Source organism: Lonchura striata, chromosome 1A (genome assembly GCF_050655825.1).
Source record: "Lonchura striata isolate lonStrDom1 chromosome 1A, ASM5065582v1, whole genome shotgun sequence".
In the NCBI taxonomy this organism is placed as follows: Eukaryota; Metazoa; Chordata; class Aves; order Passeriformes; family Estrildidae; genus Lonchura; species Lonchura striata.
In genome coordinates, this window is record NC_140741.1 from 6,911,670 (window position 1) to 6,928,272 (window position 16,603).

At 39.2% G+C, this 16,603-nt stretch overlaps 1 protein-coding gene across 2 annotated transcripts in view; it reads left to right on the forward strand.

Moving 5' to 3' along the window:
• GYS2 (glycogen synthase 2) overlaps positions 1-16,603 on the forward strand; it is a 44,968-nt gene that overhangs the window by 23,255 nt on the left and 5,110 nt on the right. Inside the window, exons 6-14 of one of the 2 annotated variants that reach the window (XM_021539179.3) lie at positions 4,007-4,124; positions 4,530-4,650; positions 7,211-7,317; positions 9,256-9,315; positions 9,950-10,028; positions 10,537-10,650; positions 12,953-13,079; positions 14,382-14,477; positions 16,304-16,467. In XM_021539179.3, the coding sequence (XP_021394854.1) occupies positions 4,007-4,124; positions 4,530-4,650; positions 7,211-7,317; positions 9,256-9,315; positions 9,950-10,028; positions 10,537-10,650; positions 12,953-13,079; positions 14,382-14,477; positions 16,304-16,467 (986 nt within the window). The remainder of the gene's footprint in view (positions 1-4,006; positions 4,125-4,529; positions 4,651-7,210; positions 7,318-9,255; positions 9,316-9,949; positions 10,029-10,536; positions 10,651-12,952; positions 13,080-14,381; positions 14,478-16,303; positions 16,468-16,603) is intronic. The other variant, XM_021539178.3, reaches the window with a different exon arrangement.

Below are 16,603 nucleotides of genomic sequence, written 5' to 3' on the forward strand. Positions count from 1 at the left end.
ATAGAGACAGGTATGCAAACATGAAGAGAAAGAAAACATACAGAGGTGTGTTTGGCTCTGCTACAGGGATTAACCAATTTTCCATGGATGTCAGGCTTCTTTTTTGCCAGGACGCCTCAATTTCAGGAATTTTATCTGTGGCAGGGTTTCCATGCTTTTAGAACTGAACCATTATAAGCTTCATATAGATAGAATATTTTCTATTAGACCCACAAGTAGAGTTTGAAAAATAGTTGTGTGCCCAGTGATTTGTCTGGTTTCCCCCTTGATATTGGTCTCATAAAATATGAAGCTTAGAAACCTTGTCCTGTTCCATACATGGATTTTTAAGTAAGGTCATGATCCCAGTTTGATGTGTCATCAAAGTTCTCTTTAAATCATCTCAGTGGTTTATAGGGATAAACCCCAGTACTCCATCTGCAGGTAAGCAGCATGAGGGAAAAACTGCACGACAGTTTTGGAGACTATTTAGCAGGTGTGTTGGTATCTTGGTTATTTTACATAAAACATGCTCAAATTATTGGTTTTGTATGGGCTTGGTGTTTTGTTTTGGTTGGGGTTTTTTGTTTCTTTCTTAGTTAATTTGGGGGATTTTTTGCTTTCTCTTTATAGAGTTATTGGTTGATTTGCAGTGCTGGTTATAGTTTGGGATTTTTATCCTGGTTAACTTCAAATGCTTCAAGCCACATTGTGGTTCCTGAACCTGAACTAAAGAACTGTTTGTGGAATCCTTTGCCTCATTCCTGACTAGCTGTCAATAGGATGGTGGACTTAGATTATCTTTTTGATTTTATTTTAAGCACAAAAGGCGTGTCTTAAAAGTCACTGAAGTTCAGTCATTTAAACTGGAATATCTCTGAAAGATCTTGATTTTTACAAAGTGCAGAGCACTCTGAAAATCAGACTTTTGAAGCTTTTGTTATATAGGCATGAGGCTTCTCCCCACCACAGCTACCTTTGAAAATCATAGTCTGTGTTTTGGGATTTTAGGAGACTGAAATGAGTCTGAATCCAGTTTAATTTGGGGAAGAAAATCTCCAGACTGCTCACAGATAAAACATCAGTTGAAGCTGAAGAGAATTCCATGCACAAAGATTCACTGGCCTGAGCTTTTTGTGATTATTCTTGCAACTTTGAAGAAACCAAGTAAATATATTTCATGTTTGGGTTAAAAAACTACTGACACATGCCATGCTTCATGTTGACATAGCTAGAAAGAAATTCAGTAGAAATTGTCACCCCAAATCCTAAGAAATGACTCTAAGTGGAAAACATGTTGTGATGGGAATAACTACTTTAATAGATTCTCTGAATCCAAGACCACAAATCAACTGTCCAGGAACCTATTCTCACACTATTTATTCTCTCTGAAGTTGTGAAATCTGCATAGTCATTGATTTTTTGGAAAGTCCAGCAGTCCTTCAGTAGGTCATTGAGCTTGTATTCTGCAAAGGAACATGAATACTGAAAGCATGTGTACATTTCTCCATCCACTTTAAAAATAAAGGTTTAAAAGGAGGATGCTGAATTGGCACAATTAAATTTTATTTGCATTTATTGAGACATAGATTTTACAACCAAATTGCTAGCTAAAAATAACTTAGAAATGTGCTAAATTGCACTGTCTCTGCTACTTCCCTTTAATATCAAACTTAGATTATAATTTAAATTATAAATCTCATCACCTGGAAAAGTATTTTTTAAATTTTATGGATCTGATTGCAAAGAGAACTTTTGCAGCAGGACAAAGGCAAATTTGCCAGTCTAAACCTGGCAGAATGACTGCTTGCATTATGCTGATCCCATTTGCTACAGTTGTTATGTGATCAACAATTTATCAAACCATATTTGTCAAAAGCTTGAGTATCTTTGACATACCCGGCAGGATTCTGTCAGTGATCATAAGTTATGGTCTTGTGATTTGGAAACTGGTGATATGGGATTTCTAGTGTTTTCACTCAGATATGGAACATATTTCTCAAAAAACTCTTGACTTTTCATTTTCATTGGGATTTTTAGTACTTTTCCTTTTAGAATTAGAAGTAGAGAAGGCTTTGAATCAAAATTCCAAGAAACTCACGTATCAATTGAGTTTTAAATCTAGACTTCCTATCTCTATATATTTTATCAAAATCATAGATCAGAACTCTGAAAAAGTACAAGTCAACTCTAAATGTTAGTGATATATCAAGAGAAAACTTCATTCTGTGCTAATATTACTTAAATCAGTGCCAGTTTCCTTCCTATAAATACAGAAGTTAAAACATTCTGATTTGACCTACTTGGGACAAATTTTCAAACAAAATAGGGACCAAGGTCTCTTTTGTCACTTCATCCCTCACACATGTTCAAAATATTCCTGTATGCTGAGCAGAAATAGTGAAGTGGGTTCTTTGGGCCACCATGTCGTGTATCTCAAAGCTTTAAACAAGAGATGGATTGAGCCCCAGGCCTCATGAAAAGGATGAATGAAGCTGTAGTTAAACCAAAGCACATGAGAGTAGGTTATACACAGGCTGCTGCTGGTGGGTGAGACTCTCCAAAACCCCCTGATAAATGAATGTGAGAGTGGAAGGAAACCAGCCAGAAATACCTGGGGAAAGGATTCTTCTTGTATTGGGAAGACTCTGAATGGTTGGAGTCTCAAAGCATGAACTGCATGAGCTAGTTTTTCCACACAGAACAAGAAACAGGACAGAGAAGGGAGAAGATGAGTTGTCAGTAAAGACAGTGGAGGATGGTTCTGCTCTGTTACCTCCCCCAGTGGTCTTTGTTCAGAGAATTCTTAAGTGCTGGGCAGGAGAAGGTAAAAGCACAAGTTTTCTCCTCATGTCCACCAACACTGTTTGGTCATTGAAAACCAAATCTTATGTACCTAACAAGTAAAGATTTCCAAAAGTGGTATTCCAGAAACAGATCCATTAAGACTTTACTATTTCATGGTTACTACTAAAGGTTATATTTTTATTTGTTGTAGTTTAACCTAGAGTGTTTCAGGACATTTTACTGATGAAAGTTTAACCAGATATCACTTACATGGCAGGGGAACACATATATTGCTGAAGCAGGCTGTAATTTTCAAGGAAATAATTTTAAATGGCTGTGCCAGTTGCATAATGTCAGGCAAGTATCATAAATTAGTATAGATCTGTTTCAGTCAGTTGTGTTGCCATGAAATACATCTGCTGAGGAACTGGCCTTCCCTTTCATGTCCATTCATAACCCAGCTCAAAGGACAGAAAATGGCATTCTTTCCATTTACTTGGACTGGATTTGGAGCAAGCCTTTGTATAGCTACTCTGATCTACCAGGTAGGCTAAGAGTGACTGAATTTCAGTGCCTGTCCTCTGTGTATATTCTAAATCTCTGCCTTTAAAATGCTGGAAGTGAACAAATTTCAATTGTAAGATCCTTTAGAATTTTGGAGGAGGGCTGGAAATGAACAAATTTCAATTGTAAGATCCTTTAGAGGAGAGCAGCAGTAAAAATGTAAAGTGTACTAGTCTGTGGATGTTTTTAGGGGAAATACAACCAATTACTGGAAAGAGGCTGTTTTATAAAGCTTTCTTATATGCTCCCTTTTTTGATAAATCCTCAGAAGTTTTGATAGAATGGGTATCTCTTGTGCCATGCACTAGGCAAGGACATAGCACAGTTTCTGCTTCCAAGGGCTCTCAATCGAGCAGGCAGCAGTGATATCAAGGATAAAGAGGTAAAGGGCAAGTTGCACAACAAATATTTGGCTCAAAGGAGACATTACTGGGGTCTTGACAGGACAAAAGGGCAGGGTCTACCCAGTGCTGAGGACGGGTGAAAGCTGCTTTGATGTTGCAGACAGTGGAGAAGCCACGTGCAAGAGCTTTGTGGAGGCAGTGCTGTTCCCTCCCCCTGAGTAACATAAAGACATAACCTGTTGACATAAACCTTGAGAGACACATCGGTTCTTTCCTTAAAGATTTCTCTGACTCTGAAGATGTCTACCTCTGCCTTTTCTCTGCTTTTCCAGATGTTGTCACCCCAAATGGCTTGAACATTAAGAAATTTTCAGCAATGCATGAGTTTCAGAATTTGCATTCCATGTACAAGGCTAGGATCCAAGAGTTCATTCGAGGTCATTTCTATGGGTATGCTTTTACTTTTCAAAAATTAGCAACGCTTGTCCAACACTATTTAAAGCAAGAACCAAAGCAGGAGGACTAACAAGTACTTCATAGAGGAGTGGAAATGTTGAAACCAGCTTATTCAAATATCTGTCTGGGATTTCTCAGTCAGAAGCTAAGGGAATCTTAGACACCAGATCTGACTCTGCTTAACAGATTGTGATATCAGACATCAGATCTTGATCTGTGTGTTATTTACCCAAGATGCAGTTTGTCAGATTAAGATAGTCAATTTAAAGCCCAGCAGAAAAGCCTCACTTTCATTTTTTTCTGGGGTTAGTAAATTCCTCCAGAATAGAGAGCTGTTGTGTATTTTGTTTGATTGTATCTTGAGAAATGCTTTGTTCTTGTCTGTTTTCTTGCTTTCAGCCACCTTGACTTCGATCTTGACAAGACTTTGTTTTTCTTCATTGCTGGGAGATATGAGTTTTCCAACAAAGGAGCTGATATGTTTCTAGAAGCCTTATCAAGATTAAACTTTTTGCTGAGGGTAAGAAAGTTTACACAGCTTTTGAAAGCATAGAGCTTATGCTCAAACTGACCATACTGTGGAAGTCACCTACAAGAATTCCCTTTCAATACTCTAGTTTATAGTAAAGTAATTACAGGATATTCACAGTTTTCATAGGGCTCTCCTCCTGAGCCATCAGAATATATGATGATTTCACACAGTTTAATTGATAGATTGATCGTATAATTGAAAATAATTTATTACATAGTTCAAGAAGTTAATTCATGGTTGCCTCCCTGGTTTTTAGAGAGAAGTAATGACAATAGTATTCTAAGTTTACCCTGATGGCTTACATATTATAATGGAAATAAAAGTAAGCCCTTAAAGCTGCATTTTAAAAATATCCTTTTCAGCAAATAGCTTAATTCGGTAGGACCTGTTTATGATCTTCTAAATCTCTGCTGCCCCATTGGATGGGAATGTTGCATTAAAATTCACAGAGTGCCAGTGGTATGGTGCAAAGCAATGGGAAGCCACTCAGTTCTCTGTGGTTCTGTTTCCTAAATGCCTTTATGAAGTACTTCAATGAAGACAAGAACAAGGCCTTGTTAAAAATCACAGAGCAGAGCCCTTACCACCTACAGTGAGGGCATTGAAAATGTCTCCAGCTGTGTCCCAAAGACTAATCTATTGAAAATAAAACCCAGAAAAAATGTTAATGATGCTAATAGGTTTTCAATCATCTGGCAAGGATCAATTAGCTGTTGTCCTAGACTCTGTCATTTGTACTCTTATCAGTGGAATGATATGGAAAATCTAGATAAAAATTATGATACCACTCTGTCAGCAGAGATGAAAGAATCAGTAATGTTCAAAGCCCTAAGTACAATTGTTCTACCACCACCTTCTATTAATATGCCATTTTGAGCATTTTCTTGATTTTCTGGAAATTCTTAATCCCTTCATTCACACAGGTCACCTTGCAGACCTGAAGTATTTCTTCCACAGCACAGTCAGTTGTTTGGCAGTGCTGTGCAGCAGCAGCTGCCTGTTAATGGCATTTACATAGCTTTTATCTGTGAATGCTGCTAATATGGAAGGTTTTGTGTGATAAGAGGGAAAGAATTGCCTGAGCAATTATTGCGGCAATCTCTAATTGCAGCTAATGATTAATATCACAGAATCATAAAATCTGTAGAGTTGCAAAAGATTTCCAAGATCATTGAGTCCAGCCTTTGGCCCATCACCAGTTTTTCAATAAGACCATGGTGCTAAGAGCCATGTCCAGTTGTTTATTGAACACTACCAGGGAGGGTGACTCCCCCACCTCATTGAGCAGCCCCTTCCACTGCCTGATCCCATTTTCTGTAAAGAAATTCTTCCTGATGACATCCATGACAAACAAGGCTGATGGAAATTAAAGGAAACTGAGGCTCTATAGGACACTGTACTGTTGCTTCTCCCATAAACTGAGCCTGGATTTATTGCATTATTCTTCCAGTGTAGATGCCAGCATCCGATTAGCTGTTCTAACAACACTTGCTCTGTAATTAATTCCAGAGGTAATTCCATTGGGAGTAGCAGTCTATCTTACTAATTACAAATCTGTAAATGGACTGTACTAATTACAAATCTGGGACTTCCTAAATAAGTCCTGGTAGTGGGCCTGAACCTAAAAAGTACATACCATTGCATGGAATTGTTTTATTTTATAGAGACGTTTTCCTCTGCTGCTTGAAAATCTTACTAAAATTTTGGAAATAAAATATGGATGTTGGGAGAAATTGTTAATGCTCACTGGGAGCGTGGCATTATGGACTTGGAACCCACTTTGAAGAGAGGGAGGGGAAGAACATTAATTAACATTAACATGATAGATGACTCCCATAGATTATTTTACCCTGTACATTTCCCTCTATGCCAGCCTGAGAAAAGGCACACTATTGTACAGTTTTGTATCTAAAATTTGAAATGGAGGCAGTTCAAAGTAATTAAATTTTTAAGCTCTGAACAGAGTTCACCCTTAGCTTTTCATTAAAGAGTTGCTGAGAGGAGTAAAACCTCATTCATGCATGGACCTGAAACCACCTAGAAATAAAGGGTCAGAATTTACAGCAAGTGCTTTCTGCTTCTGAAGTAGCTGGATGGGAGAGATGGGCAAGAAGTTACTTGTGGCTTTTTGTGTGTCCAGCAGGTTCTTTTCCAGAGTTTCAGGTAGAAAATAGTTGTTTTCTCTCTGCTGTATCATACCTACGTATACCTCAGCTAGTAAACCAATTACTTACTCCTTTAAGCCAGCACAGTTTGTGTCTGGTGAGAAAGTGTTTAGGGCTTTTATTTTTCTGCAATTTATGTGCTCAGCTAAAGCCATGTTCTCTAAACCATGAGAGCTCAGGAAGCCCAAATTGAAACTGGGTGGCATCTCTGTCTTGATCTCTGATTTGACAAAACTTCATTTGTAACAAGAGCTAAAAGAGCTGAGCATTCCTGGAAAACCAGAGTGCATTTGGCTTTTGCTGTAACTAATTCTTAGAGTTGGCTGTGACAGCCTGTATCAGATGTTTTTATTTTAAATTCCTCTCCATTTCTTGTCATGTAGGTTCACAAGACTGACATTACAGTTATCGTGTTCTTCATCATGCCAGCAAAGACCAACAATTTCAACGTGGAAACCTTGAAAGGACAAGCAGTCAGGAAGCAGCTCTGGTAATTGCCATTCCCACCCTGGTATAGTCTGATGTGGACTCATTCAAAAGTCTCAGCTGGAGAATAATGCTCCTTTTTTTTTGCTAAAACTGAGGATTGTGGGTAACTAGAATGTATTGCAGGAATGAAAGAGAAATATAAATAAGGTCAAATATTCCTTCTTTTAGTTTTTGTTTATTTGTTTTGTCCAAAATTATTTTTAGTTAACTTGTGTTGCCATTGTATCAGTGAGTAGTACTTGTTTTGTAGGAACAAAGTCAAATGCTCTAGAAAATTCAGTGTTCTGAATGTCTCCTGGCTGTTTCTGGTACTCCCTTTGGATGTGCCATAGAGCTCCCACAAAATAAGGACTGCTCATTTTTCACAGTGAGCTTCTCTGTGGGAAAAAGAAATCAAATACACATCTTCCTTTATTTAGAAATGTGGAAATTGCACTGTATGATCCAGCAGATCAGCAGTGGATAACAAATGTCTGTAATTTTCTATATGGGCTACAACAAGCAGTGGCCATAACCAAGGAGTGAAACTTACAGCTATAAAGGTAAAATTGTAACAGCCCTACTAATTTTGCAACTTTTCAAACAAAAAAAAAGCAAAGGAGGAGCAGGATTAACCTTCACCTCACTTTAACTGCTGTGTGATTCTGTATAGGAAAAGACTGCTTTCAGCTGTTCTTCTCTGTGAAAAGCAGAAGACCCTCTGCATCTCTGTATGCAGCATTATCATGGTCATAATCTGAACTCCAGGATAAACCCACCTGCTAGCAGTATTTCATAATAATATTCTTAGGATGCCACAGAAATTAAGGACAAGAAGAGGTTGGCACTTATAAAGGAATACAGCACTTAGAAATTAATATGTGATGGCTGACTTGGGGTATAGAATCCTTCTTTTTCTCTGCTTCTGAAAAAGCAGTCTATCCCATCTGGGTTAAATTTTAGATATTGTGCATGGCAATCTATGAAGGCACAACTCAGGTGGGAGCTATCCTGCTGGGGTTTGGATCAGTGTGGCTTAACATTTGTCTGCTTTACAACTCACCCAAAATTGACTTATCCTCTCTTGTGTCAATGTGAGCTGGGAAAGAGCAACTAAAAACAGGTATGTGGATTCCCAGCTTGATGAAGTTTAAGATTTCACTTAACAAGTTTCATCTTTGCCTAAAGGATAATTAGAAATTATAAAGGCAGGGAAGATTCTGTGAAATTGAACTTAACTCAGAGTAGATTTACTCAGATTTAGAGTGCACTTGCTGTTTTGACAACAGAAATTTCTGCCAAGGGCAGAATAATAGAAATTACTCTTTGCATGCAGAACAGTGGTTCACTGGAGTTTTTCCTTACCTAAAATATAGCATTTGTCTGATACAGGCCTCATTAATGCCTTAAAACTTGGCCAGAGCTTTCCAGGAAGTTTTTTGTTTTGCAAACTAAGATAAACTGCTTTTAGTCCTAACACTTGTTTCCAAAAGTCTGTGAGTTGGGAAATAGGGCAGAAAGTGAAGGGGGAAGCCTGCTTTGAAAATCTCTATTTGTTCAATTCTTGCATCTCTCTTCTAGGTCAAGAGTAGTTGGAGCTCTCTCTGTCCATTATTAATGATCATGTTACAGTACCTAAGGTCATAGGTAGCTCTTTTTTTCACAGCTGACATGTGGTCTGCTGATCATAGAAGAGGGTTAGAAGGAATCCCTCGTAAAGCCTGCCCCTGGCTTTCCCAGTGCACTCATCTGTAGGTGCAGGTCAAATCCTCAGCTCTGTTGGAATCCACCAGCATAACTGCTGGCTGGAGAAAAGAGCTTTGAGAACCAGACTTCTGTCTGCCTCTGCATCCTGGGTTCCATCAGTATATCAGTTTAATTTCCAGCAGTAGGAATTTCTTTTATACTGTCCTTGTCCTGGATTCTCCTGTTTTATACATTTATTTATTTATCATCCTAGGGACACTGCACAATCTGTGAAAGAAAAGTTTGGAAGGAAACTCTACAATGCCTTGCTGAAGTGAGTGAATAAGTTGCTTTGCTCAGCCTTGCACAGCTTCATGTTCAGGTGGCTTTACTTGTGCTGTTTTTGTGCTTTTCCTCTTTGTGTGGGGGATTCTGACATCCAGAGGAGGGCATGGTACAAAGATATGGGACCATAAACAAGATACTTGTTTAACAGGCAAATCACAGAGAAAAAAAAAAGGTTCCAATAGCCTGTGGTGGAAAGAGTCATAAGAGACACAGGGATGTCTAAGTAACACAAAGGCATATCCACTGTCAAAAACAAGCTACTTCAGCTTAAAAAAGCACCAGAGACAAAGTAAAATGTGTTAGTGATTCAGTCATATAATTTCAGAAGACAGTTGTACCCAAAGCACAGATGAGATGCCTCAAACTTCAGTAAAAATAAGCTGTGTCCAAAAAAAACCAGAAGAAACCAATTCTTTAGCTCTTTTTTGAAAGCTAATTAGCAGATCAGCAAGTATATGGGAGAACACAATATAAAGAATATAGAAGGGCCATGAAAACAAAGGAAAGGTTCATGTTGATACCAGCAAACTTCAGATCAGACCTTGTTAGGCATATCTTTATTTTCCTTACAAAAGAACAATGAATCATTTGGTAAAATTGGTTGTGTGTTTCCTTTGCAGAGGAGAAATCCCAGACTTGAACAAGATTCTTGACCGAGATGACATAAGCATTATGAAAAGAGCCATCTTTTCAACTCAGGTCAGAAAATATGTTATTTGTATAAACATCTAATCTAAATAATGAATGTGATGGTGTAACACGATTGTGTAGGGCATATAGCCATATGTGTGCATTGGGAAGAAATTTTCAGCAAACTTACTTCTCATGAGTGACACTTAAAATCAGCTCTGATTGTTTTTAATGAGAACATGACCCAAATTAACCTTCTGGGGAGTCTATGGATATTGCTTCAGTGACAAGCAGTTTTAATTCTTTTATTCTGAACTAAGTGTGAACTTTGAGTTGTTTCTGAGCCTGGATTTTTCTAGTTTTATTGACTATGTTAAAGGAGACACAACATTGACTAGGAGTCTTAAAAATTAAATGGTGGACCTGCCTTAATGGTAGAACAAATTAATTTATTTTGAGGTAAATTAATTAATCAATAACAAAATCTGCCAGTAGTCTTCCAGTAGCCTTAGGAAATGGCAACAAGAGTGTTTGCCAAGAGTTTGTCTGATTTATGGATTGCTTTTTCTGTGCTCAGAGACACTCTCTGCCTCCAGTGACCACCCACAACATGATTGATGACAGCAACGACCCAATCCTCAACACCATCCGGCGCATTGGGCTGTTCAACAACCGCACAGACCGCGTGAAGGTGCGTTCTGGCTGCTTGTTTTAGATCCAAAATGGGATTTCCCTGAACATTCTCAGTCTGTATCACCAGCATGGGAAGTGCACTGAAATTCTTCATAGGTGATGTTATACTGCTAGAGTACTTCTCTCTTCCTCCCTTTCCAGGAATAACAACTTGTCACTGCACAGAGATCCCCAGGTGCTGTTTAGCCAAGCTAATTTCGAGTTAGAAATATGAGGTTAGGGAGTTGTTTTCATTGCTGCTTCCTGCACTGAATGAGGAGCTGCCACTCCTGAAATCAAGAAGGTGCCATGGGTCATTTGTACCCAGGTAGAAAATTCTGACATAGATTCACTTGCTTAAAACTGGAGGTCCAAGCTTTGAGCACAGACATTCCTGGAGTATCTCTTAAGAGCAACACCCTCATACTCATCATTTTCTGTAAAACATTAACCAGGGCTTTGAGTAAAAAGAATTCCTGCTCATGCCATGCTCATATTTACGTCACCTGTTGAGACTAAATTTGTGCAAATAAATCCTTTTCATGTTTACTTTGTCAAACCACAGAAATTATAAGGTCCTGCTTTCCCAAGTCTGCCAAAGCTGATATTTTTCTGGCAATCTCTGATGTTCTAACTATGACTATCTCAACATCTATCTAGTAAAAGTTGAACCAAACATTGCAAATTCTTCCTCTTCCAAACCTTTTCTTTAAAGCCATATCCAAGGTATCTCTAACAATGACATATCACTTATTCTCAGCTTCTTTTTAAACCCATGGCTATGCCTGAGTAAATATTTTCTTACACTTCCTAGTTGCTTCTTCCTGGCTTAACATATGAACATTAACTCCAATGAATTCTGGGATTGTAATATGGTAATAATACATGAGATGTAACAAAAGTAGGGGGGAAGGATGCAGTGTGTACAGATGTAGTAAAAAATCCCTCAGAATTAACTGCTTGAAGGCATTACAGAACAGATAGATAGGATATAATACAGCAGGCATCATCTTCGGCTTCTCAGCAAATGTCAAGTTTGTAAAAATCATTACCACTGAAAAATTACCTCCTGCTTGAACAGGCTTAATACTTAGTGAGCTGAATACCACTGGAAAAAAAAAAAAACAAACTCTGTTAACTTCAAATTGAAAGTAATTTTGAGAGAAGTACTACATATTCAGGCAGACACAGCTGGCATGTGAAAAATACCCTTAGCAATTCCAGTGAAATCACTGGGATCAACTAAGCTTGAAAAATGAGTTTACAGCCCATTTACTGGTTGAGTACATTCATTTGTTTACTCAAGTGGCATGACAATTTTATTAAGAAGGGATAAAAGCATGCTCTGGGCATGGAATAATGGCAGGGAGATAAACCAGAGCAGTTTCAACCATTCCCTTATTCTTCCTCCCAAATCTGACTGGGCACCACATACAAGGCTCTTCTCAACTGAGCAGCAGATGTGGGGCAGTAACCCCAAGCCCTGCAGAGTCATGCAGATAAATTAAGTTTGGTTCTTAGAGGTGTCTTTCAGCAACATTAATTAAGCACAGGTTTGTGGTGGCAGGGCTGTAATGGTCTGCTTTCAAAATTCCCTCAGTTCTTGGGAGATCTGTGGAGTACAGTTAACATTCCTTTAGTTCAGGGATTGCTGTGAAACTTAGAAGTGCTGTGTCTGTCTGAGGCCTCCTCCTAGTGAGACATCCCAATAAAGTCATAGAATGGTTTGTGCTGGAAGGGACTTCAGAGAAAATTTCATTCCATCCCCCTGCCATGGGCAGGGACACCTTCAACTCTCCCAGATTGCTCAGAGCCCCATCCAGCCTGGCCTTGGACACTGCCAGGGATCCAGGGGCAGCCACAGCTTCTCTGGGCAACCTCTGCCAAGGTCTCACCACCCTCACAGGGGAGAATTTCTTCCTTATATCAAATCTAAACCTGCTCTCTGTCAGTGCAAAGCCATTCCCCCTTGTCCTGTCACTCCAGGCCTTTGTAAATCCTCTGTACTTTTGTACAACAGACCAAATCTTGCTAAATGCCATAGCCTTAGGCCTAATTCTCAGTGCATGTGGGCCTCCTTGGTGAAGAAGGATAAAGCTAAATACCTGTCCAGTGAAAAAGGGGCTCATCATCAGTCCTATTTCAGGACAAGAATGCACACAGGCAGGAGGCATTGGTAGAAAACAGATGGATGGCCAGAGGAGGAGCTGTCCAGATCCTTAGAAAAGGACCAGGGTGAATAAGGTGCCCAAACTTATCCACAATTGAAATATATCAATGATGGTTTTCTTTCATGTCTAATATAAGTTTTGAATATCCAGGTCATCCTACATCCAGAGTTTCTTTCTTCAACAAGTCCCTTGCTGCCCTTGGACTATGAGGAGTTTGTTAGAGGCTGCCACCTTGGTGTATTCCCATCTTACTATGAACCCTGGGGCTACACTCCAGGTAGGAATTCTGTACCCTTAACTAGTGTGAAAAAATGAACACCCATTCTGTTGATGCAGCCAGTTCCTTCTGAAGTGCTGCAATAACTCTTTGGACTCTGTTTCCTCTGCCATACAAAGGTCTTACTGCTGGCAAAATTGTCCCTGCAGTGTACTCTTTCCCATACTAATGTGTAATCTTTTGATTTTCTATGGCTTTAGAACAAGAAATAATTTTTAAAACTTAATTCTTGGTTGAAGGATTTTTAAAAAAGGCGTGCAGGAATTTAAATATTAAAAAAAACAGGGCAAGAAATCTGATGCAGCCAGTTGACATAGTTCAGTGGATTTAATTCAAGATAATAAGTTTGAGAGAATTATGTAATACCATATCTAAGTTATTTAATAGAAATACATGGAATGGTAGTGAATCTCATTGAATTAACTGGAAATTCCTAAAAATACAGAGAGCATATAGATTCTGACTTAAAATATTTTCTTTGTCAATACCCACTTATATCTCCCAGAAATAAAGGCTGTTTTTATAAGGTATATTTATAACTCTTTCATAGACACCAGGCTTATTGTCATATGAGTGAAGGCCATGTACATGTCTTTTCATTTTTCTAAGACTGGAGTCTGCATGCTGGTTTAGGTTAGGCTTAGGCTCCTTGGCAAAAACTCTTTAAGGAGGGTAAGCATTATCCTTACTCATGGCTGTGACAGCAAAAACTAAAAAAAAAAACCCATACATTTTCTGATTTTATAAAAGTAGCTCCACATCTACTGTGAACTCAGTCCTGAATTAATGATGAGGTTTGTTGTTTTGGGGTGGGGTTTTTATTTTGTTGAGGTTTTTTTTTTCCTGCTATAGAGACCTCTTGGCAAACCATCAAAATCCAAAGTTTGATATGCTCCTGCCCTTAAGAGATTCAGTTTTGTAAAGAGTTGTGAACAACTAATGAACATAGGTGTACATGGGGCTCCAAATCTAAAATCCAAATAGTCCTGACCATATGTTGGGGTTCTCTGTTTCAAAACTGCACTCCCAAAAAGTTTTCAGTTTAGCTGCTCTGAAACTCAAATGTATGTTTGCAAACACGGAGTGAATTTTGTTTTTAAAATTTCTTTTTATATTTTTTCCCATAATCCACAACAAAATATTATTATAGCTTTCACTTGACATTTTCAGAGCAGCTTTAGTGTTATGGGACTTTCTGTCTGCCTGTTTTGGCTTAGTTTTTTTTTTTTTTTTTCCCCTCTTGGGGTGAAACCATTGTAGGTGTATTGTCCTGAAACCCTTTTTGCCTGTTTCTTTCTGCAGCTGAGTGTACTGTGATGGGCATTCCCAGTGTAACCACAAACCTATCTGGATTCGGCTGTTTCATGCAGGAGCATGTTGCTGACCCAGAAGCTTATGGTAAAAACTTTAACAGCATATCAAAATATCACCTCTGAGTTAGGAAAGCAAAAAGCACAGCAACCATGCTGTTACTCCTCAAATTTATGTTTCTCTAGTACAAGGGAAACCATTGGAAGAATATTTTCAGAGCTCTGAATATCTTGTTAAGTTGGACAAGTGATTTCAGCTTTCATATTTATCCAAACCCTTTCCAAGATAGTTTTTTTGTCTCCCTTTAACCTTTTGTTTGCTGTATCCTTCCAAATTCATCACTATTTATATCAGTCTACGGTCTCCCAGCACTTCCCTTTAGTGCTTCTGGTTGCATTATAACACTCTGAGCCTTCCAACGAAGCAGGGAAATTCTGCTTCTCTTAATAGTCTGGGACTTGGAGACCAGTGGCATGACCCTCCCCAGACAAGCATTAAATTACCATGTACACTGGTGAAAAAAACAAAACAAAAAAAAACCCAAAAAATAAAACAAAAAAAATATTGAAATGGAAATGCAAGGAATCTACTTAAAATAATGATCTGCTCAGGAAGGTTTACAAATGGTTCATAACTGGAATGCCAATGCCTGGTATGCCAGGACATTCATGCCTCTTGAGTCATCCTCTGCCTCAGTAGCTCCTCCTTTTAGGGTTGATTTTCCCTGTTTTCCAACTGGTGCAATTGTCACTAAAGCTGTGGCCTCCCCAATGTACAGAGCAAGGCACAGTCCTTGTCCTCTCCTTCTTGCTTAGCAGGGGCTAACTGAATATCCCACCTCTGGAAGTGTTCAAGGCCAGGCTCTGAGCAACCTGGGATAGTGGGAGGTGTCCCTGCCCATGGCAGGGCTTGGAACTTTAATCTTTAAGGTCCCTTCCAACCCGAGCCATTCTATAATTCTGTGGTTCTGTGAATATTGAATATATTCCCAATCTAGGGCTTCTTTCCAAGTACCTGGGCTTGTTTCCACATTCAGGCAGTGACAGCCCCGCACTGGTGCCACCTTTGCCTGACCTAGGGGCAAGGGTTAGAGCCAGGTACAAAATCTAGATATGCCTGCCTGGGTGAACATGTCTTTGAGACCCTTCAGAAAGACCACAGAACACAAGTCACTTGCTGTTCTCTGCCAAAACATAGGTGTGAGGTGACATAAATTTCTGTGCTGGTCCCAGGCACTTCATTAAGGTAGTTTTGCATCTGTCACGTCCATTATAAGAGAGCTGCAAGGTCTGGCACCCTCTTCTTCCCAACACTCTGCTTTAAGGAAGGTGGCAAAAATAAAGTATTAATCTCAACAATGTAGAGGCAAAGTTTACCTCTGCCATCTCTCTGCCAGAATTGTCTGTTGAATGATGTATGTGAGTTAGCTGTCTCTATGGAAACACTTGTATTTCTACAGAAAACACAGCCTCTCTCCTACAGCCTGATTCTGGCCATCCACACTTGTGAATTCTACAGCAAGCTAGGAAAGCATTAGATTGATTGTTTTCTTTAAGAAGTCAGTATTTTAAAAATTATGGGAGATAAAAATGATATGTCTTTATCCAGAAACTTGAACCTTTTTGGACATACTTACACATCAACAACAAAGCCTCTGAGTTTTGAAGAATTTGCTGAATTTCAGCCTGAAAAGTAGAAAAAATTGGAGTTTTTAAAAAATAGTATATTTCTCTGTATCTCTCAATTTCATCAGAATGGTGACAAGTGTTCCAGTTGTAGCTGCCTTTTATTATTAGAAAGAATATACTGCATGTACCATTTGTAAGGCTACATGACAGCATGTAGATTGGAGGGGTAGGAGGTCAGATCCCATTTTCAGTCCCACTCACCTCAGCCTTTCTTGTGTCCCTCAGGGATCTACATCGTGGACAGGAGGTTCCGCTCACCGGACGAGTCGTGCAACCAGCTGACCCAGTTCCTGTACGGGTTCTGCCAGCAGAACCGGCGCCAGAGGATCATCCAGAGGAACCGCACCGAGCGCCTCTCCGACCTCCTGGACTGGAAGTACCTGGGCAGGGTGTGTGGGAAAGAGCAATTAAAAATTCCAAGCTCATAGGCCTGGCCAGAGCCTTCAGCCCTGTGCTGAAATTCCCCTCTCCAAGGGGCTAAAGGCAGAGCCTGCACATTTCAGTGTAATCCTTCCATGCTCCAGT